At 48.8% G+C, this 23,682-nt stretch overlaps 1 protein-coding gene across 1 annotated transcript in view; it reads left to right on the top strand.

Moving 5' to 3' along the window:
* Nucleotides 1-8,624: 8,624 nt before the first annotated feature.
* Nucleotides 8,625-23,682, top strand: part of LOC116968966 (zinc finger protein 208-like) — a gene marked incomplete at its 5' end in the record, with an annotated part of 25,891 nt that continues 10,833 nt past the window's right edge. Inside the window, 2 exons of the mRNA XM_033015949.1 lie at nucleotides 8,625-9,763; nucleotides 9,848-10,538. Of these exons, the coding sequence (XP_032871840.1) occupies nucleotides 8,625-9,763; nucleotides 9,848-10,538 (1,830 nt within the window). The remainder of the gene's footprint in view (nucleotides 9,764-9,847; nucleotides 10,539-23,682) is intronic.

Genomic DNA, 23,682 nt, shown 5'->3' with positions numbered 1-23,682 from the left:
AAAAAAAAGGAGATAATTGTTTATAATCTTGACCAACCCTCGTCTAATCTAATTGTAGTTAATTTCAAAATTGACCGTTGTGACGGAAATAGTAATAAACACCCAGACAACCTTCAAAATTCAAAAATGTGATATTCTCAAGATCAGAACTTTAATATTATTGTATTATATGCTGTAAGTCAGTAACAGATAGGTAAATAAATTACAATTTCTAGCAATAGACCAAGTCTTTATGGAGAAGATCAGTTGCTAGCTGGTACATTGTCATATCATTATCAGTCGCATCAGTATTAACTTTATTGTCATTTCACTGAGTGCTTACATACACAGAAGAAACAAAAAATTGTTTCTCATCGGTTCCTGTCCGTGCAATTAATAAAAACAGAATAAATACATACAACTTTAAAATTAACATATCTAAAATAGACCTAAAATTGAACTAAAATCAGACATTCAGACCGAACATCATCATACTCCTCAGATTGTAACCAATAAGCAACTCTGTACACCTTGTTTTTCCTCAACTTTTTAATTTTGGCATTGTAAACTGCATCTTCTTCAAACTACACATGACATGCCTTTCTGCCCACTACTTTCCCATTAACACTGTCCTGTAGATTCAATTTCTTAAGAAAAGGATAATTTTTTTAAATAGCCTAAGTATCCAAATAACAAACTAATCCCATTCACACAAGAATTCACAATATAACATGATTTTTAAATCTCGCTGTCATGAATTTATATCCCAGATGGAAGGAATTTAATGTTTAATTCCCATAAATTAATCTAGAAACATCCACCAAAAATATTATCAAATGATTGTTTTTTGCACAATACATGTGACTCAAACTGTTGTGAATATTTAGTTTAAAAATAATGATCATGGAGAGAGAGAGAGAATAACATAAAATATAGACAATTTAGACGGCTTATTTCCCCCCAAAAAATGGCATTTTAATCATCTTGCTTCTGGAACGTGATCGATTGAGACGTTGCATTTGCGGTGAATTTGAACCCCATATCGGCAGGAAAAACACTGCCGGTTCGTATGGGGCCCAAATCACATTTTCGCTTATAGAGGATTGATTAAAGTCATCCCAAGAAGCAAGTTTATATGTAAAATAAACGACTTATAACTGTGTTTTGTCCCGTACTTGAGATCCGTCACGTTGTAGGCGTTGAGGGCATTTGAAGTCACTTTTCATTTTAATCCAAATATTAAATTATCCAGCGATTTATTTTTATTTATTCATTTATTTTTTTAATATATAGCGAACAGGAGGCGGATCGATTTTTGTGCAGCAGCTGGCAGCCCGAAGAAATCCGCCTCCGACAGGCAGGGGAAAACGACATTTTAATCCCGCCCCCCCTCAAAGGCACCAAAGTCGTGACAGAACAGTGGCAGAACTGCAGCGCCGCTGAAGGTAAGTTTTGTAACATCGCTATGAAGTGCTGTATAGAATGAAATAATTTCCAGGTTGGTAGCTTCTGGTTTACATGCCCATGGGTGCTTGGATTAACTGGATGTGGTTCTCCATCTTTAAATCAATAGTGGTATTCTTGATCTTGGGAAATGTCAGTCTGATGAACTTGCGATGAGTTGTAGGTGGATGAAATTTAAGGTCCTTTATCATGCTGGAGACTGAGCTCTGCCACTTGTAGTTGTTAGATATGAACCTTCGTCTGTTTTGCACTGCCTGGATCTTATTGATGTTCCCTTGAGTGAAAGGATCCCACACGGAGCAGCAATATTCAACATGTGGACTTACAAGGCTTTTTGCCACCTTCCAACGTGATCCCACCCACCACTTGCCACATCTTCCCATATCCACCACTGCCTGCTTTCTGCAGAGACCGATCCCTCCGTAACTCCCTATTCATCCCTTCCCACCTGAACCACCCCTCCGGACACTTTCCCTTGCAACCGCAAGATATGCAACACTTGTCGCTTTACCTCCCCCCTTGACTCCATTCATGGACCCAAACAGCCTTTCCAGGTGCGGCAGAGGTTCACCTGCACCTCCTCCAACCTCATCTATTGCATCCCTTGCTCTAGATGTCAGCTGCTCTACATCGGTGAGACCAAGCCTATCGCTTCGCCGAACACCTCCACTCGGTTTGCAACAAACTACCTGATCTCCCGGTGGCTCAGCACTTCAACTCCCCCTCCCATTCCGAATCTTATATTTCGCTTGGGCAGTTTGCACCCCAGCGGTATGAACATTGACTTCGCTAATTTCAGATAGTCCCTACTTTCTCCTCCCCATCTCAGCTCTCCCTCAGCCCACTGGCTCCTCCTCTTCCTTTCTTCTTCCCGCCCCCCACCCTCACATCAGTCTGAAGAAGGGTTTCGACCCGAAACGTTGCCTATTTCCTTCGCTCCATAGATGCAGCCTCGCCCGCTGAGTTTCACCAGCATTTTTGTCTACCAAGGCTTTTATATGCTCGGATCTTAACTGCTTTGGGTGCATTTTGCAGATTGCGACATAGAAAGCCAATGACACTGCTGGCTTTAGCTGTTGCCCCTTCCACATATAATAACCATATAACAATTACAGCACGGAAACAGGCCATCTCGACCCCTCTAGTCCGTGCCGAACACATAGTCTCCCCTAGTCCCATATACCTGCGCTCAGACCATAACCCTCCATTCCTTTCCCATGCATATAACTATCCAATTTATTTTTAAATGATAAAAACGAACCTGCCTCCACCACCTTCACTGGAAGCTCATTCCACACAGCTACCACTCTCTGAGTAAAGAAGTTCCCCCTCATGTTACCCCTAAACTTCAGTCCCTTAATTCTCAAGTCATGTCCCCTTGTTTGAATCTTCCCTACTCTCAGTGGGAAAAGCTTTTCCACGTCAACTCTGTCTATCCCTCTCATCATTTTAAAAACCTCTATCAAGTCCCCCCTTAACCTTCTGCGCTCCAAAGAATAAAGCCCTAACTTGTTCAACCTTTCTCTGTAACTTAGTTGCTGAAACCCAGGCAACATTCTAGTAAATCTCCTCTGTACTCTCTCTATTTTGTTGACATCCTTCCTATAATTAGGCGACCAAAATTGTACACCATACTCCAGAATTGGCCTCACCAATGCCTTGTACAATTTTAACATTACATCCCAACTTCTATACTCAATGCTCTGATTTATAAAGGCCAGCACACCAAAAGCTTTCTTTACCACCCTATCTACATGAGATTCCACTTTCATGGAACTGTGCACAGTTATTCCCAGATCCCTCTGTTCACCTACATTCTTCAATTCCCTACCATTTACCATGTACGTCCTATTTTGATTTGTCCTGCCAAGATGTAGCACCTCACACTTATCAGCATTAAACTCCATCTGCCATCTTTCAGCCCACTCTTCCAACTGGCATAAATCTCTCTGTAGACTTTGAAACTCTTCTTCATTACCCGCAACCCCACCTATCTTAGTATCATCTGCATACTTACTAATCCAATTTACCACACCATCGTCCAGATCATTGATGTACATGACAAACAACAGTGGACCCAACACAGATCCCTGTGGCACCCCCCTCGTCACTGGCCTCCAACCTGACAAACAGCCATCCACCATTACTCTCTGGCATCTCCCATTCAGCCACTGTTGAATCCATCTTGCTACTCCACCATTAATACCCAACCATTGAACCTTCTTAACCAACCTTCCATGAGGAACCTTGTCAAAGGCCTTACTGAAGTCCATATACACAACATCCACTGCTTTACCCTCATCAATTTCCCGAGTAACATCTTCAAAAAATTCAAGAAGATTAGTTAAACATGACCTTCCAGGCACAAATCCATGTTGACTGTTCCTAATCAGACCCTGTTTATCCAGATGCTTATATATATTATCTCTAAGTATTCTTTCCATTAATTTGCCCACCACTGACGTCAAACTAATAGGTCTATAATTGCTAGGTTTACTCTTAGACCCCTTTTTAAACAATGGAACAACATGCGCAGTACGCCAATCCTCCGGCACTATTCCCGTTTCTAATGACATTTGAAATATTTCTGCCATAGCCCCTGCTATTTCTACACTAACTTTTTCTACACTACACGAACATGCTTGTTCCATTTCATGTTTTCAGACAAAGTAACTCCTAAGTATTTACAGTCCTCCAACTGTAGCACCTACCTGGTGGCGGGAGGCCACGGTGCAGCGTTTCTGGTCCTCCGAATGTAGCTCCTACCTGGCGGCGGGAGGCCACGGTACAACGTCTCTAGTCCTCCGACTGCAGTGTTAACCTGGCGGCGGGAGGCCACGGTGTACCCTATCCACGTTCCCTACAAACGTGGTGGGGCGATCCCGGCAGTCACCCTTGGATTGGGGGTGACGTCAGGGCGCCGGTCATGCGTTCTGTGCGTGTGTGGGGTGGGAATACGTCCCGGGCCAGGGCTGGGGTACGTCACAAGACAGGGCGGGGGTACGGGGCAGGGCGGGGGTACGTCACGGGGCATGGCTGGGGTTACGCCACAGTGCAGGGCTGGGGTTTACGTCACGGGGCAGGGCTGGGGTACTGGGAAGGGTGGGGGTACGTCACGGGGCAGGGCGGGGATACTGGGAAGGGTGGGGGTACGTCATGGGGCAGGGTGCGGGCACATCACGAGGCAGGGCGCGAGTACATCACGGGGCAGGGGCGCCCCCCTTCTTCCTCAGCCCAACCCCCTCCCTTCTCCCCCTAAACCCCTTCTCTTCCACTCCCCTCACTCTCCTCCCCCCTTCCCAATAGACAATAGGTGCAGGAGTAGGCCATTCGGCCCTTCGAGCCAGCACTGCCATTCAATGTGATCACGGCTGATCATCCCCAATCAGTACCCCGTTCCTGCCTTCTCCCCATATCCCCTGAATCCACTATCTTTAAGAGCCCTATCTAGCTCTCTCTTGAAAGCATCCAGAGAACCTGCCTCCACCGCCTTCTGAGGCAGAGAATTCCACAGACTCACAACTCTCTGTGAGAAAAAATGTTTCCTCGTCTCCGTTCTAAATGGCTTAGCCCTTATTCTTAAATTGTGGCCCCTGGTTCTGGACTCCCCCAACATCGGGAACATGTTTCCTTCCTTTAGTGTGTCCAAACCCTTAACAATCTTATACGTTTCAATAAGATCCCATCCTTCTAAACTCCAGAGTGTACAAGCCCAGCCGCTCCATTCTCTCAGCATATGACAGTCCCGCCATCCCGGGAATTAACCTTGTAAACCTACGCTGCACTCCCTCAATAGCAAGAATGTCCTTCCTCAAATTAGGGGGACCAAAACTGCACACAATACTCCAGGTGTGGTCTCACTAGGGCCCTATACAACTGCAGAAGGACCTCTTTGGTCCTAAACTCGACTCCTCTTTTTATAAAGGCCAACATGCCATTCGCTTTCTTCACTGCCTGCTGAACCTGCATGCTTACTTTCATAGACTGTTGAACAAGGACCACCAGATCCCGTTGTACTTCCCCTTTTCCCAACTTGATGCCATTTAGATAGTAATCTGCCTTCCTGTTTTTGATACGAAAGTGGATAACCTCACATTTATCCACATTAAACTTCATCTGCCATAAATTTGCCCACTCCCCCAACCTGTCCAAGTCACCCTGCATTCTCATAGCATCCTCCTCACAGTTCACACAGCCACCCAGCTTTGTGTCATCTGCAAATTTGCTAATGTTACTTTGAATCCCTTGATCCAAATCATTGATGTATATTGTAAATAGCTGTGGTCCCAGCACCGAGCCATGCGGTACCCCACTAGTCACTGCCTGCCATTCTGAAAGGGACCCGTTAATCCCTACTCTTTGTTTCCTGTCTGCCAACCAATTTTCTATCCATGTCAGCACTCTACCCCCAATATCATGTGCCCTAATTTTGCCCACTAATCTCCTATGTGGGACCTTATCAAATGCTTTCTGAAAGTCCAGGTACATTACATCCACTGGCTCTTCCTTGTCCATTTTCCTAGTTACATCCTCAAAAAATTCCAGAAGATTAGTCAAGCATGAATTCCCCATCGTAAATCCATGCTGACTCGGACCGATCCTGTTACTGCTATCCAAATGTGCGGCTATGTCATCTTTTATAATTGACTCCAGCAACTTCCCCACTACCGATGTCAGGCTAACTAGTCTATGATTGCCTAATTTCTCTCTCCTGCCTTTTTTTTAAAGTGGGATAACATTAGCTACCCTCCAATCCACAGGAACTGATCCTGAGTCTATAGAACATTGGAAAATGATCACCAATGCATCCACAATTTCTAGAGCCACTTCCTTAATACCCTGGATGCAGACCATCAGGCCCTGGGGATTTATCAGCCTTCAGTCCCATCAGTCTACCCAACACCATTTGCTGCTTAATGTGGATTTCTTTCAGTTCCTCCGTCACCCCTGATCCTCTGGCCACTACTATATCAGGAAGATTGTTTGTGTCCTCCTTAGTGAAGACAGATGCAAAGTACCTGTTCAACTCATCTGCCATTTCCTTGTTCCCCATATAAATTCACCTTTTTCGGTCTTCAAGGGGTCGAACTTTGGTCTTAACTGCTGAAAGACTCATCCATGCCTTCATCTCCTCCCGACTGGACTATTGCAACTCACTTCTCCTTGGCATCAGCTCCACCTACATCAACCGACTCCAACTGGTCCAGAACGCAGCCGCCCGACTCATCACCCACACCAAATCCTGGCATCACATCACTCCAGTCCTCAAACAACTTAACTGGCTTCCCATCTCCCACTGGATCACCTACAAAATCCTGGTCCTCACCTACAAAGCCCTCCACCATCTGGCCCCCCCATATCTCACTGACCTCCTCTCCCCCTACCAACCCTCACGGTCCCTCAGATCCACATCAGCCGGTCTCCTCTCCATCCACAACTCCAACCTCCGCAGTTTTGGAGACAGAGCCTTCTCCAGGGCAGCTCCCAGGCTCTGGAACTCCCTCCCCCAACTGATCCACAATTCCGTGTCCCTCACCATCTTCCAGTCCCGATTCAAGACCCATCTCTTCACCTCTGCCTATCCTTAGCCCCACGTCCCCCTCCCTTTTCATCTGTGCATTAATTGCCTCATATTGTGTTTTGAATTGAATTCTGTCTTTACTTTGTGTACTAGTCATGTCTCTACTATTTATTTCATTCCCCTTACATGTTTTTCCTCTACCTGCTAAATTTTTGTAAGGTGTCCTTGAGACTCTTTACAAGGCGCCCATAAATAAAATGTATTATTATTATTATTAACTAATTTTTTTCTCTTCACATACGTAAAGAAGCTTTTACTATCCTCCTTTATATTCTTGGCTAGCTTACCTTCGTACCTCATCTTTTCTCCCCGTATTGTCTTTTTAGTTATCTTCTGTATCTTTAAACATTACCCAATCCTCTTGCTTCCCGCTCATCTTTGCTATGTTGTACCTCTTCTCTTATATTTCTATACTGTCCCTGACGTCCCTTGTCAGCCACAGTTGCCCCTTACTCCACTTGGAATCTTTCTTCGTCCTAGGAATGAACTGATTCCTGTATTATTCTGTATTATTCCTAGAAATACCTGCCAATTTTGTTCCACTGTCATCCCTGCTAGTGTATCTTTCCAGTCAACTTTTGGTCAGCTCCTCCCTCATGGTCCCATAGTCCCATTTATTCAACTGTAACCCTGACACCTCCGATCTACCCTTCTCCCTCTCCAATTGTATATTATACCTGACCATGTTATGGTCACTACATCCTAATGGCTCATTAACCTTGAGGTCCTTTATCAAATCCGGTTCATTACATAACACGAAATTCAGAATTGCCTTCTCCCTGGTTGGCTCCAATACAAGCTTCCCCTCGCTTCCACTGTCCTCATTCCCCCTCCTCACCACCTCTCCATTCCTTTCCCCCTCCTCTCTATCCCCCTGCACCCCCTCACCCTCACCCACCTCCTCCATTCTTCTCCATCCCCTTCACCGCCCTCCTCCTCACCCCTCTCCCTTCCCCCCTCCTCTCCATCCTCCTTCGCCCCCCTCCCCCTCATCCCCCTTCACCCCTCATCCTCCTTCCTCCCGCCCCCCTCACCCCCTCCTCTCCATCCCCCTTCACCCCTCTCCCCTCATCCTCCTTCCTCCCGTCCCCCTCACCCCCCTCCTCTCCATCCCCCTTCACCCCTCCCCCTCAACTCTTCATCCCCCTCCCCTCACCCCACCTCTCCGCCCCCTTCAGCCCCTCCCCCTCACCCCCTCCTCTCCATCCGCTTCGCCCCCTCCCCTCCCCCTCTTGCCCCCTGACCTTGCCCCCTCCCCCCTCTCTTCTCCCCCTCACCCCCTCCTGTTCATCTCCCTTCACCCCTCCTTCACCCTGTGCCCCTCTCACCCCCCTGCCCTTCCCCCCTCTTCAAGCACTTGTAATGTTCACGCGTCAGTGATGTCCTGTTTGTCAGTTTGTTGACTCACTGTGTTCCCCTCCTGCAGGGTTTAGCAGCCATTGCTGTGGACGGGGAGACGGGGACATGAGTGGCCATTGAGGGCGGCCAGGGTGCCGGTGAGTCCCCCCCATCTGCTCGGTATGCGGGCTGAGCTTCGAGGGACTGAGAATCGATGGAGGACCACATGACAGGGTGCACACAGGAGAACAACAAGGAGAAGCGTTATGAGTGCGACGTGTGTGGCAAGGCCTGGCAGAAACCGAGCAAGCTGGAGGCCCACCGGCGGGTGCACACGGGAGAACGGCCCTTCGACTGCTCAGAGTGCGGCAAGAGCTTCACCCGTTACGCCAGCCTACTGCGGCACAACCGCGTGCACTCCGGCGAGAAGCCCTTCACCTGCTCCGACTGCGACAAGAGCTTCAAGACGACGCAAGAGCTGAAGATCCACCAGCGGGTTCACACGGGCGAGAAGCCCTATGGCTGCTCCACTTGCGGCAAGAGCTTTGCCCAGTTGTCGGGGCTGTTGCGGCACGGGCTGGTGCACAGCAGTGAGCGGCCCTTCACCTGCTCCGACTGCGGCAAAGCCTTCAAGTCGTCGCAGGAAATGAAGGTGCACATGCGCCTGCACACCGGTGAGCGGCCCTTCACCTGCTCCGACTGCGGCAAAGGCCTCAAGTCATCCAAAGAACTGAAGGTGCACAGACGCCAGCACATGGGGGAGCGGCCCTACATCTGCAGCGACTGCGGCAAAGGCTTCAAGTCGTCGCCCGAACTGAAGATGCACATGCGCCTGCACACTGGGGAGCGGCCCTTCACCTGCAGTGACTGCGGCAAGGGCTTCATCCGCTCCGACAGCCTGCTAGAGCACCAGCACACCCATACCGGCGAGCGCCCCTACACCTGCAGCGACTGCGGCAAGGGCTTCACCCGAGCCAACGGCCTGCTGGTTCACCAGCGTACCCACTCTGACGAGCGCCCCTACACATGCGCCCAGTGTGGCAAGGGCTTCACCTGCTCCAACCGCCTGCTGCAGCACCAGCACACCCACACCGGCGAGCGCCCCTACACCTGCACCCAGTGTGGCAAGGGCTTCACCTGTTCCAACTACCTGCTGCAGCACCAGCGCACCCACACCGGCCAGCACCCCTACACCTGCGCCCAGTGTGGCAAGGGCTTCACCAAGTCCACCAGGCTGCTGTCTCACCAGCGCACCCACACCGGAGAGCGTCCCTTCACCTGCGCCCAGTGCGGCAAGGGCTTCACCCACTCCAACTACCTGCTGGAGCACCAACGCATCCACACCGGCGAGCGTCCCTACACCTGTACCCAGTGCGGCAAGGGCTTCACCCGCTCCAGCAGGCTGCTGTCCCACCAGCGCACCCACAACGGCGAGCATCTCTTCACCTGCACCCACTGCGGCAAGGGATTCACCCACTCCAACAGCCTGCTGGAGCACCAACGCATCCACACCGGCGAGCGCCCCTATACCTGCACCCAGTGTGGCAAGGGCTTCATCCGCTCCAGCAGGCTGCTGTCCCACCAGCGCACCCACACCGGAGAGCATCCCTTCACCTGCACCCAGTGCAGCAAGGGTTTCACCAGCTCCACCAAGCTGCTGGAGCATCAGTCGGTGCACTCCGGCGAGAGGCCCTTCAGCTGCTCGGAATGCGGCAAGGGCTTCAAGACGACGCAAGAGCTGAAGGTCCACTGGCGGGTGCACACAGGCGAGAAGCCCTATGGCTGCTCCACCTGTGGCAAGAGCTTTGCCCGGTTGTCGGGGCTGTGGGTGCACCGGCGGGTGCACAGCAGTGAGCGGCCCTTCACCTGCTCCGACTGCGGCAAAGGCTTCAAGTCGTCGCTGGCACTGAAGGTGCACATGCGCCTGCACACCGGGGAGCGTCCCTACACCTGCAGCGACTGTGGCAAGGGCTTCGCCCGCCTCAACAGCCTGCTGGTTCACCGGCGCACCCACACCAGCGAGCGCCCCTACACCTGCGCCCAGTGCGGCAAGGGCTTCACCCAGTCCAGCAACCTGGTGGTGCACCAGCGCACCCACACCGGCGAGCGCCCCTACACCTGCGCCCAGTGTGGCAAGGGCTTTACCCGCTCCAACAGCCTGTTGTCCCATCAGCGGGTGCACGTTGCAGACTATCCCGTCCCCAGCCCGGCCATGGCCTCCCACGCCCTGTCTCACTAGCGCGTGTATACCAGTGGCCAGCCCTACGACTGCCCGTACTATGGTGAGGAGTTTGACAGCTCACGGAGGTTGCGGCTGCTCCCACTGTGGCAAGCGTTTCAAGAGCGCACGGGGGCTGTGGGAGCACCAGCGGGTGCACACCAGAGAGAGACCCTTTGTGTGCGCTGAGTGTGGCAAGGGTTGTGTGGCAAGGGTTTCACCTGCATGTCCAGCCTGTGGCAGCACCGGCGTACCCACAGCGGTGAGCGTCCCTTCCCCTGCCTGACCTGTGGTAAGGGTTTCACCTGCTGGAGCACCAGCAAGTCCACACCGGCCAGCGCCCCTTCACCTGCCCACTCTGTGGCAAGGCCTTTACCCGCTCCTCCAGCCTGCTGGCACACCGCCACGTGGATATGCGCCGTTTAGGTAGACACAAAAAGCTGGCAGGGAAGATACTGCCTGTCCTGCTGAGATACTCTAGCATCTTGTGTCCTTTTTTGTAAACAAATCTTGTTTTTAAACCATTCTGGTTAATCATCTCTGCACCTTCCCCAAAGCCTCCACATCAGTCCTGTAATGGAGTGACCACAACTGTATGCAATACTTCAAATGCTACCTGACCAATGTCCCTTAAAGCTGCACATATACATTCCTCTCTCCTTATCTCACACCCTTTTATCTCCTTAGTTTCTCTCGTCTGTCACTTAAGGGCCTGTCCCACTTGGCCGTCATTTATGCGACAGGCTGGTAGTGACTGACATGCGACTGTTGCGCGCTTCATCATGCATCTTCATGCATCAGCACAGCCGTCTGGAGTGCGTGATGTCATTTGAATACCCAGTGGAAAGTTATTTAGCGCATAATATTGTATTTTCTTTCGAATTATGGAGTAATCCAGAAAATTGGTCGCTTTGGGTTCTGTTTTCATCCTCCCCTCCCCCGCCCACGGAATATACGTTTGCTCCGTGCTCCGTACAAATGGTATTATCCTAATTCATTGTCCTATCAGGGACAAATTCATTGTCCTATCAGGGACACATGACAATAAACTCACTTGAACTTGTATTGGTTCCAATCATTGTATTGCGGATGGTGCCCCGCACTGAGGAAATGGCTAAACACCTATTAATTAAGTAATCAAGAAGGAACTGCAGATGCTGGAAGATTGAAGGTACACAAAATTGCTGGAGAAACTCAGCGGGTGCAGCAGCATCTATGGAGCGAAGGAAATAGGCGACGTTTCGGGCCGAAACCCTTCTTCAGATTGATGGGGGGTGGGGGGGAGAAGGAAGGAAAAGGGGAGGAGGAGGAGCCCGAGGGCGGGCGGATGGGAGGGAGGGAGGGTGCAACTTTTGCGCGTTCCCTTGGGGGTGTGAGATGGGGGTACGAAATGATGAGAAATTGACACGTTGTGAGTGAAGTTGGAACAAAAAATAAACAGGTAAAATAATCAGAGCCGACTCAGCGTGTAAGCAAAATACCGAATATTGTTCTTTGACTCCCTGAAATTGCATTAACATTGGACCTTGTGCCGCGAACTCAATTATCGGTGCAGCTGCCTGTTGAACAAAATGTTTTAAACTCTATAAAAGAGTGTCAAGTGTCTGAATATTCACCATTTTTAATGAATCATCATCTGCAGCAAACGTCGCAGATCTGCCGACCGCAATATGTCACCTACATTTATACAGTCTCAATAGAGATAACTTATTCTCTGGGGACTTTCTGATTTCAAACTCCATCGCAAAATGCACCTACATTCCACAATCAAAAGCACTGTGAAACGTCACCTATCCATGTTCTACACAGATGCTGCCTGACCCGCTGAGTTACTCCAGCACTCTGTGAAACGTCGCCTATCCATGTTCTCCACAGATGCTGTCTGACCCGCCGAGTTAGCGCAGCACTTTGTGTTATAGTCATAGAGTGATACAGTGTGCAAACAGTCCCTTCAGCCCAAATTACCCACACCGACCAACATGGCACAGCTACACTAGACCCTCCTGTCTGCGTTTGGTCCATATCCCTCCAAACCCGTCCTATCCGTGTACCTGTCTAACTGTTTCTTAAACGATGGGATAGTCCCATTCTCAACTACCTCCTCTGGCAGCTTGTTCCATACACCCACCAACCTGTGTGTGAAAAAGTTACCCCTCAGATTCCTATTAAATCTTTTCCCCTTCACCTTGAACTCATGTCCTCTGGTCCTCGATTCCCCCACTCTGGGCAAGAGATTCTGTGCATCTAACTAAATTGTGTTCCATACAAGATTCCAGTATCTGCAGTTTCTTGTGTCTCCCTCACCTATATCCATCTATCACTTCTGAAGAAGGGTCTCAACCTGAAACGTCACCCATTCCTTCTCTCTAGTGATGCTGCCAGTCCCGCTGAGTTGCTCCAGCATTTTGTGTCCACCCATCACTTCGTTGTCGGGGGTTATCTGTTGTTGAGGAATGAAATTCAGTCCCTTGCGAGGGGTGACACAGAATCAGGAGATGTAGAGTCAATTGGATAGAACTGAGGAATTGTAAGGGTAAAAAGACCCCCAAACCGTAGCCTGGACATAGGGTGTAAATTGAATCAATTTAAAATTGGCATGTTGTAAAGATAATGCTACAGTTATGGGGGATTTCAGCATGCAGGTAGACTGGGAAAATCAGGTTGGAAATGGACCCCAAGAAAGGGAGTTTGTGGAGTGTCTCCGTGATGGATTCTTAGAGCAGCTTATGCCAAAGATCCTATAGCGAGCAAGATAGTCCACTCGACGAAAAAGATGTAGTAGGGTCACGGGTAAGCTTCGGCACTGTTTCCGTAACCAGCTTCTGTCTCCGCACTCGCATCCAAAGTTCCGAGTCTGGCACGGATCAGCACGGCTGGGACACCAGGGTGAAGTTGCGGGAAGGTTTACAATGTTTTTCTATTTATTGTTGTCCCTTGTCTAGTCCGAAATAAAGTTTATCATTAGATGTATAAATCTGGAGAAATATATATATATATATATGTGTATATGATAATATACATCTATATCACATTCATGTAAGTGTGTTCTTTCCTACGCAATCTAATCAGTTGTATGGTCGCTGAATAAAACCATCCTTAAGTTATATATCATTTGTAAATCTTGCTCAAAACAATTTTTATTTTGTTAAATACTTCATTTAGATAACCCCACCATTACAGACATATCTCAGTTCACTCTCTGGCTATTGGCAAGACCAGACCCATTTTATTGTTGAAAAAACAATTACAAGACACAAAAAAAACATTAAGGAACATTCCAAGAGTAGAACAGCTGCAATCTTAATGTTGCTATTATTTTTCCAAATACCGCAGTTGTGAACAGTGTGATTAGATGAATTACAGAGTGCAAGTGTAATACAAAATTCAACTCAAACACAGCACATGAGCCATTTAAAAAGATATGTTAAAAAAGAAAATTAACAGAATAATAATTTATAAACATATTAGTCTTTTAACAAAAATTAACAGAATTTTGAATTGTGAATCTAACCCTATATCACACACACACACACACACACACAAACTGTTCCCCCGCAACGCTGATTACACTGCGAGAGGGATAACCAAAGTTGTGTCGGGATTACTGAAATGGCCGAAGAAATGGCTCACTGTTGCATACTACACGTCAGCCCATTGGATTTAGCAGGAGTAGACTATCTTGCTCGTCATAGAATCTTTGGCTAATATTGGAGCCTACCAGGGAGAAGGCAATTCTGGATTTAGTGTTGTGTAATGAACTAGATTCGATAAAGGGAACTCGAGGTAAAAGATCCATTAGGAGGTAGTGACCATAATGTGGTAAGTTTTAATCTACAATTTGAGAGGGAGAAGGGTAAATCTCAGGTGTCAGTGTTTCAGTTGAATAAAGGACTATGAAGCCATTAGGGAGAATCTGACCAAAGTTGACTGGAAAGATCCCCTAGCAGGGATGGCAGTGGAACAACACTGGCAGGCATTTCTGGGAATAATACAGAAGGTGCAGGATCAGTTCCTTCCAAAGAGGAAGAAAGATTCCAAGGGGAGTAAGGGGCAACCGTGGTTGACAAGGGAAGTCAAGGACAATATAAAACTAAAAGATAAGAAGTACAACATAGCAAAGATGAGCGGGTAGCCAGAGGATTGGGAAACCTTCAAAGAACAACAGAAGATAACTAAAAAGGCAATACGGGGAGAAAAGATAAGGTATGAAGGTAAGCTAGCCAAGAATATAAAGGAGGATAATACAAAGCTTCTTTAGGTATGTGAAGAGGAAAAAATTAGTTAAGACAAATGTGGGTCCCTTGAAGATAGAAACAGGTGAATTTATTATGGGGAACAAGGAAATGGCAGATAAGTTGAACAGGTACTTTGGATCTGTCTTCACTAAGGAGGACACAATCTTCCTGATGCACTAGTGGCCAGAGGACCTAGGGTGACGGAGGAACTGAAGGAAATTCACATTAGGCAGAAAATTATGTTGGGTTGACAGATGGGACTGAACGCTGATAAATTCCCAGGGCCTAATGGTCTACATCCCAGTGTGCTTAAGGAAGTGGCTCCAGAAATTGTGGACGCATTGGTGATCATTTTCCAATTTTCTATAGATTCAGGATCAGTTACTGTGGATTGGAGGGAGAGCGAAAACATGGAATTATAGGCCAGTTAGCCTGACATCGGTGGTGGGGAATGTATGAATGAATACGTTTATTGGCCAAGTATTCACATACAAGGAATATGCCTTGGTGCTCCGCCCGCAAGTGACAACATGACCTACAGTGACAGTTAGGAATGACACATAAAACATTAAAGATGCTTGAGTCAATTATAAAAGATGAAATAGTGGCACATTGGGATAGCAGTAACAGGATGGGTTTATGAAGGGGAAATCATGCTTGACTAATCTTCTGGAATTTTTTGAGTATGCAACCAGGAAAATGGACAGGAAAGAGCCAGTGGATGAAGTGTACCTGGACTTTCAGAAAGCATTTGATAAGGTCCCACATAGGAGATTAGTGGGCAAAATTAGAGCACTCCAGCAATCTATTAACTGAATGGTGTCAGGTTAGGAAAATAAGAAGTACAACAAGACCTGGGTGTCCTTGTGCATCAGTCACTGAAAGTAAACATGCAGGTACAGCAGGCACTGAAGAAAGCTAATGGCATGTTGGCCTTCAGAGAGAGAGGAGTTGAGTTTCGGAGCAAGAAGGTCCTACTGCAGTTGTACAGGGCCCTGGTGAGACCACACCTGGAGTATTGTGTGCAGTTTTGGTCTCCTACTTTGAGGAAGGACATTCTTGCTATTGAGGGAGTGCACTGTATAAGTTCACTAGGTTAATTCCCGGGATGGCGGAACTGTCATGATGAAAGAATGGGTCGACTGGGCTTGTATTCACTGGAATTTGGAAGAATGAGAGGGGATCTTATAGAAAGGGATTGGACAGGCTAACATAGAAACATAGAAACATAGAAAGTAGGTGCGAGAGTAGACCACCAGGTCCGTCGAGCCCGCACCGCCATTCGCTCATGGCTGAACACTAAACAGACACACTTACCCACAAACAGTAGACACAAGACACTACCCTCCCCTTTATACCGCTATCACCCCTCTCCACCCCAAAAACCTCGTGATCTCCTGGGAGAGGCAAAAAACCGGATAAAAACCCAGGTCCAATTCGGGAAAAAAATCCGGGAAATTCCTCTTCGACCCCAATCCAGGCGATCGACACTTGTCCAGGAGATCACTCAGGTCTTACTATACTAACCATACCTAGGTCCATATCCCTGCCCTCTCCCCGTAGCCCCTTATCCCCTTGGCAGCTAAAAAACCATCTATTTTAGTCTTAAATATATTTAAAGTTTCTGCTTCCACTGCTCCCTGGGGCAGTGAATTCCATAAATTAACCACCCTCTGGGTGAAGAAGTTCTTCCTCATCTCCGTTTTAAAAGAGCCCCCCCTTATTCTGCAACTATGTCCCCTAGTTCTAGTTTCCCCGATCATTGGGAACATCCTCGGTGCATCCACCCGATCAAGGCCCCTCACGATCTTATATGTTTCAATGAGATCGCCTCTCATTCTTCTAAACTCCAAAGAGTAGAGTTCCAGCCTACTTAACCTTTCCTCATATGTCAATCCCCTCATTGCAGGAATTAATCTTGTAAACCTTCGCTGCACTGCCTCCAGGGCTAGTACATCCTTTCTTAAGTATGGACCCCAGAACTGTACACAGTATTCCAAATGTGGTCTCACTAATACTGTGTACAGCTGCAACAAGACCTCCGTGTTTTTATACTCAATCCCCCTAGCAATAAAGGCCAAAACTCCATTGGCCTTCCTGATTGCTTGCTGCACCTGCATACTAACTTTTAGTGATTCATGTACTAATACCCCTAGATCCCTTTGCGTTGCATTACAACGCAGCTCCTCCTCATTTAGAAAATAACTTGCCCTATCATTTTTTTTCCCAAAGTGAATGACTTCACATTTATTAGTATTAAACTTCATCTGCCAAGTTGTTGCCCACTCACCTAGCTTATCTATATCCTTTTGCAGACTCTTCCTATCCTCCTCATCCCCTACTTTTCCTCCCATTTTTGTATCGTCCGCAAATTTTGATATATTACACTTGGTTCCCTCCTCCAAATCATTTATATAAATTGTGAACAACTGGGGTCCCAGCACCGACCCTTGCGGAACCCCGCTAGTTACCGGTTGCCATCCCGAGTATGAACCATTTATCCCCACTCTCTGCTTCCTATTTGTTAGCCAATCCTCTACCCATGCTAATATATTACCCCCAATCCCATAATTTTTTATTTTTAGCAATAGTCTCTTATGTGGCACCTTGTCAAAAGCCTTTTGGAAGTCCAAGTATACCACATCCACCGGTTCCCCTTTATCCACCCGGGTTGTTACTTCCTCAAAGAATTCGAGCAGATTCGTTAAACAGGACTTCCCCTTCACAAAACCATGCTGGTTCTGTCCGATGAAGTCATGTTTATCCAAGTGCCCCGTTAGTGTTTCTTTAATAATTGTCTCTAACATTTTACCCACCACCGATGTTAGACTAACCGGTCTATAGTTACCCGCCTTCTGTTTACTTCCTTTTTTAAATATAGGTGTTACATTGGCCATTTTCCAATCCACTGGGACCGTTCCTGCCTCCAGGGAGTTTTGGAAAATTATCACCAATGCATCCACAATCCCCACCGCTATCTCCCTCAAGACCCTTGGATGTAATCCATCAGGCCCAGGGGATTTATCCTCCTTCAGTCTCATTAATTTCCCTAATACCACCTCCTTGGTGATCTTAATAGTATTTAGCTCCTCCATTCCTACCGCCCCCTGTTTATCCAGCGTTGGAATATTTTTTGTGTCTTCTATGGTGAAGACTGATACAAAATACTCGTTTAATGCCTTTGCCATTTCCATGTTCCCCACCAACAACTCTCCAGTCTCACCCTCCAATGGACCAACGTTCACCTTAGCCACCCTTTTTCTTTTTATATAGCTATAAAAACTCTTACTATTAGTTTTTATGTTGTTTGCTAATTTCCTTTCATAGTCTATTTTCCCCGTCTTAATTAATCTCTTAGTTATTTTTTGCTGACCTTTAAATGCTTCCCAATCCTCTACCCTCCCACTATCTCTGGCTACCTTATATGCCCTTGCCTTCAGCCGAATACTATCCTTTATAGTTTTACTGAGCCATGGCTGACTGTTCTTACCCTTACCCCTTTTTTTCTTCATAGGAATAAATTTTTCTTGAAGGTTATACAGTAGACCCTTAAACGTACACCACTGCTCATGTACCGTCTTATTCTTGAGTCTGCTATCCCAGTCAACTTTGATCAGCTCATTCCTCATACCTTCATAATCCCCCTTATTTAGACTAAGCACCCTAGCCTGAGTTTCAACCTGCTCCCCTTCTATTTGAATATGGAATTCGACCATGTTGTGGTCACTTGTTCCCAACGAGTCCCTAACTATGACATTTTTAATTAATCCTGCTTCATTACACAGGACCAGATCCAAGATTGCCTCCCCCCTTGTCGGTTCTGTGACATACTGTTCTAGGAACCCGTCTCTAATACATTCTATAAACTCTTCCTCTAGTCTACCCTGCCCAGTTTGGTTTGCCCAATTAATATGAAAATTGAAGTCCCCCATGATTACAGCAGTTCCCTTTTTACATGCGTCAACTATTTGCAGATTTATGTTCTGACTAACAGCGTCACAGCTATTTGGAGGTCTATAAATTACACCCACTAGTGTTTTTTTTCCATTGTTATTCTCTATCTGTACCCAAGCTGTTTCACTATCCTGATCCTTCAACGCAATATCCTTCCTCTCTATTGCCGTTATTCCCTCCCTTATTAAAAGGGCCACCCCTCCTCCCTTTCTTTCCTGTCTATCTTTCCTAATTGTCGAGTACCCCTCTATATTTAACTCCCAGTCCTGATCCCCTTGCAGCCATGTCTCCGTAATGGCCACAATATCATAACTATATATACTTAATTGCACCGTTAATTCATTTATCTTATTACGAATACTCCGTGCATTTAGATAAAGCACTTTCAGATGATTTTTACTACCCTTCCTTTCCGTTTTTGCCCCTTTTACATCTAGAGCTTTATCTTCACACATTCTGTCTCCTGTCACATTTTGACTTTCCGCTTCCCCACTGATACCCTGCTCTATTTCCTCTACCCCTGCCGTTATTACCCCCCTTGATACCTCCCCCCCGCTACTTAGTTTAAAGACCTCTCTACTGCCCTAGTTATATGATTTGCCAGGACCCCAGTCCCAGCACCGTTCAGGTGAAGTCCGTCCTTACAGAACAGATCCCCCCTGTCCCAGTACTGGTGCCAGTGGCCCAAGAAACCAAACCCATTATTCCCACACCAGTCTTTGAGCCACGCATTCAGCTTTTTAATTTTACGTACCCTCGCCGATTTGGCCCGTGGCTCAGGTAGCAATCCGGAGATCAGTACCCTCGAGGTTCTGCTTTTTAATTTATTCCCTAACTGCTCAAACTCCTTCAGCAGATCCTCCTTCCTTGTCCTTCCTATGTCATTGGTCCCCACATGGACCACGACCACTGGATCCTCCCCCTCCCACTGCAAATTTCTCTCCAGCATCGCAGAGATATCCTTAACCCTAGCACCGGGTAGGCAACACAGCCTTCGGGACATGTTCTGCTGGCCGCAGAGAACCCTATCTACCCCCCGAATAATACTATCCCCTATCACTACGGCATTTCTTCTAACTCCCCCCTCTTGAATGGCCTCCTGATCCACGGTGCTGCAGCCAGGTTGCTCATCCCTCCCACAGCCCCTGATCCCGTCCTTACATTGAGTAAGAGCCTCGGTCATGCTTGTCAGGGACAAGGGCTGTGGCTCCTGCCGCATCTCCTCCTGGTTCCCCCTACCTGCCTCGCTTATGGCCACACCTTCCTTTCCTTGCTCACTGCCTACTGAATTAGTTAAACTGGTCGGTGTGACCATCCCCTGGCACAAAACATCCAGGTAATACTCCCCCTCCCTGATGTACCGCAGCGTATGAAGTTGGGTCTCCAGCTCATCAATGCGGAGCTGGAGTTCCTCTAGCCTCAAACACTTACTGCAGCTGTAGGGATCTTCTACATCAATGGTGTCGACAAATTCCCACATCTCGCAGTATTGGCACATCTCCTGACCGCCCATCTTATATAAGTAATTAACTGGTCCTATTTAAGAATCCCCTACTGTATTGATACACCCCTTATTGATATAATCCTACCTCCTATAAATGGGAAAGTACTCACCCCAGCCGTAAATTACCTACTGGTTTGGCTGTCTAGTGGTAATTCCGTCCGCTCTTCCTGTCTGGTCCACTGCTCCCTTGCAGTGCGTGGCAAACCTCTTTGCCTCTGTTAGTCTCTCGAGCCGCGGCTCCGTCCGTCCTCCCTCGGCGACAGCACCTGTGGCACCGCGGTCGTGACTCCCTTCCGTTCCTGCAGAGCCTTCCTGTCCTGGGCGGAGTCTGCAGCTAACTGTGTGCTCACGTCCGGTCTAGATGGAGGAAACATGTTCCGGATGTTGGGGGAGTCCAGAACCAGGGGCCAGAGTTTAATAATAAGGGGTGGCCATTTAGGACTGAGATGGGGGGAAAAAATTTCACCCCGAGTTGTGAATCTGAGGAATTCTCTGTCACAGAAGGCAGTGGAGGCCAATTCACTGGATTTTTTCAAGAGAGAGTTAGATTTAGCACTTAGGGCTAACTAAAACAAGGGGTATGGGGATAAAGCTTCCAGAGAAGGTAGTTGAGTCTGGGACTATCACAACGTTTAATAAACAGTTAGGCAGGTACATGGATAGAACAAGTTTGGAGGGATATGGACCAAATGCAGGCAGGTGGGACTAGTGTAGCTGGGACATCTTGGTCAGTGTTGGCAAGTTGGGCCAAAGGAGCTGTTCCACACTGTATCACTCTATGACTAACACGAAGTGCTGCAGTAACTCGACAGGTCAGGCAGCATCTTTGGAGAATATGGATAAATGACATTTCACTGAGTGCTGGAGTAACTCAGCGGGTCAGGCAGCATCTGTGGAGAATATGGATAGGTGACGTTTCACAGAGTGCTGCAGTAACTCAGCGGGTCAGGCAGTATCTCTGGAGAACATGGATAGGTGACATTTCGGGTCAGGACCCTTCATCAGACTGACACAATGTTTACAGATGAGGGGGTAATGGATGAGCGGGATACGTGACAAGAGAAGGCAAGAGAAAATAAGGAGATAAAAGGGTATGAGATAAGGAGAGAGGAATGTATATGTGCAGCTTTAAGGGACATTGGTCAGGTAGCATTTGGAGTATTGCATACAGTTCTGGTCGTTCCATTACAGGACTAATGTGGAGGCTTTGGGGAAGGTGCAGAGATGTTTAACCAGAATGGTTGAAAAACAAGGCACTGCAGATGATGCTTTACAAAAAAGGTTACAAAATGCTGGAGTAACTCAGTGGGACAGGCAGCATCTCTGGAGAGAAGGAATGGGTGACGTTTCGGGTCGAGTCTGAATAAGGGTCTTGACCCGTAACGTTACCCATTCCTTCCAGCATTTTGTGTCTACCTAAACAGCGCCTATCCACGTGGCGGTATGCCAGCAGGCTGGAGGAGTGGGCAAAGGCCTTGCCACATAGTAGGCAGGTGAAGGGGCGCTGGCCGGTGTAGACTCGCTGGTGCTCCAACAGGTGGTCAAGACGGGTGAAACCCTTTCCACAGGATGGGCAGGTGAAGCGACGCTCACCGATGTGGGTACGCCGGTGTGCCACAGGCTGGATATGCGGGTGAAACCCTTGCCACACTCAGTGCACTCAAAGGGTCTCTCTCCAGTGTGTATCCGCTGGTGCTCCCGCAGCCCCCGTGCGCCCTTGAATCACTTCCTGCAGTGGGAGCAGCCGCTCGCCGGCGTGGGCCCGCCGGTGTTGCCGCAACCTCCGCGAGCTGTCAAACCCCTCACCGCAGTACGGGCAGTCGAAGGGCTGGCCACTGGTGTGCACACGCTGGTGAGATCGGGCGTGGGAGGCCCTGGCAAAGCGCTGTCCACACACCGGTCTGGGGATGGGACGGTCGCTGGCGTGCACCCGCTGGTGGGACAGCAGATAGGTGGAGCGGGTGAAGCTGTTGCCGCACTGGGCGCAGGTTTTGGGGCACTCGGCCATGTGGGTGCACTGGTGCACCAGCAGGTGCTCGACTTGGTGAAGCTCTTGCCGCACTGGGCGCAGGTGTAGGGCCGCTCGCCGGTGTGGATGCGCTGGTGCTCCAGTGGGCTGGTGGAGTGGGTGAAGCCCTTGCCGCACTGGGCGCAGATGTAGGGGCGCTCGCCAGTGTGGATGCGCTGGTGCACCAGCAGGTCACCGGACTGGGTGAAACCCTTGCCGCACTTGGCGCAGGTGTAGGGGCGCTCCCCAGTGTGGGTGCGCCGGTGGGACAGCAGGTGATGGGACTGGGTGAAGCCCTTGCCGCACTGGGCGCAGGTGTAGGGACGCTCGCCGGTGTTGGTGTGCTGGTGCACCAGCAGGTTGCTGGACTTGGTGAAGCCCTTGCCGCACTGGATGCAGATGTAGGGGCGCTCCCCGGTGTCGGTGTGCTGGTGCTGCACCAGGTGATGGGAATGGGTGAAGCCCTTGTGTAGGGGTGATCGCCATTGTAGGTGCGCTGGTGCACCAGCAGTCTGTCGGAGCAGGTGAAGCCCTTGCCGTACTGGGCACAGGTGTAGGGGCGCTCCCCGATGTGGTTGCGTTGGTGCTGCAACAAGATGCGGGACTGGGTGAAGCCCTTGCCGCAGTCACTGCAGGTGTAGGGGTGCTGGCTGGTGTGGGTGCGCTGGTGCACCAGCAGGCTACTGGAGCAGATGAAGCCCTTGCCGCAGTCACTGCAGGTGTAGGGTCGCTCGCCGGTGTGGGTGTGCTGGTGCACCAGCAGGCTGCTGGAGCGGATGACGCCCTTGCCGCAGTCGCTGCAGGTGAAGGGCCGCTCAATCAATCAATCAATAAATTAATCAACCTTTATTGTCATCTTGCAAAGCAACAGTTGTACGGTGCAAAATGAGAAGACGTTTCCCGGGAAATACCAGAGCATCGCAGATGAAACTTAAAACATTTCACACTTAATAACAGTAAAAACAATGTGCACCAGCCGGTGCCGCAACATCCCCGACGAGTCGGCAAAGCTCTTGCCGCAGGTAGAGCAGCCATAGGGCTTCTCGCCCGTGTGCACCCGCCGGTTGTTCCTCAGCTCATCCGCCCTCGTGAAGTCCTTGCCGCAGTCGAAGGGGTGTTCTCCCGCATGCACCGGCTGGTGGATCTCCAGCCGGTTCGGGCTCTGCCAGACACATCACACTCATAACGCTTCTCCTTTTTGTGCCCCGTCATGTGGTCCTCCACCGAACCTCAGCCCCTCGAAGGTCACCGAGCAGATGGGGGGGGGGGGCTCACCGGCACCCTGGCCGCCCTCAATGGAAGCTCGTGTCCCCCTCTAGTCCCTCTAGACGCTCACACCCTCTAGTCCATCGCTGAGAGAGAGGGGGGGGGAGGTGGAGGGGGGGGGGGGGGGAGAGCGGG

Source organism: Amblyraja radiata, chromosome 49, assembly GCF_010909765.2.
Source record: "Amblyraja radiata isolate CabotCenter1 chromosome 49, sAmbRad1.1.pri, whole genome shotgun sequence".
NCBI lineage: Eukaryota > Metazoa > Chordata > Chondrichthyes > Rajiformes > Rajidae > Amblyraja > Amblyraja radiata.
The sequence above is the reverse complement of the archived record's forward strand: the minus strand, read 5'-3'. Positions and strand labels throughout refer to the sequence as shown.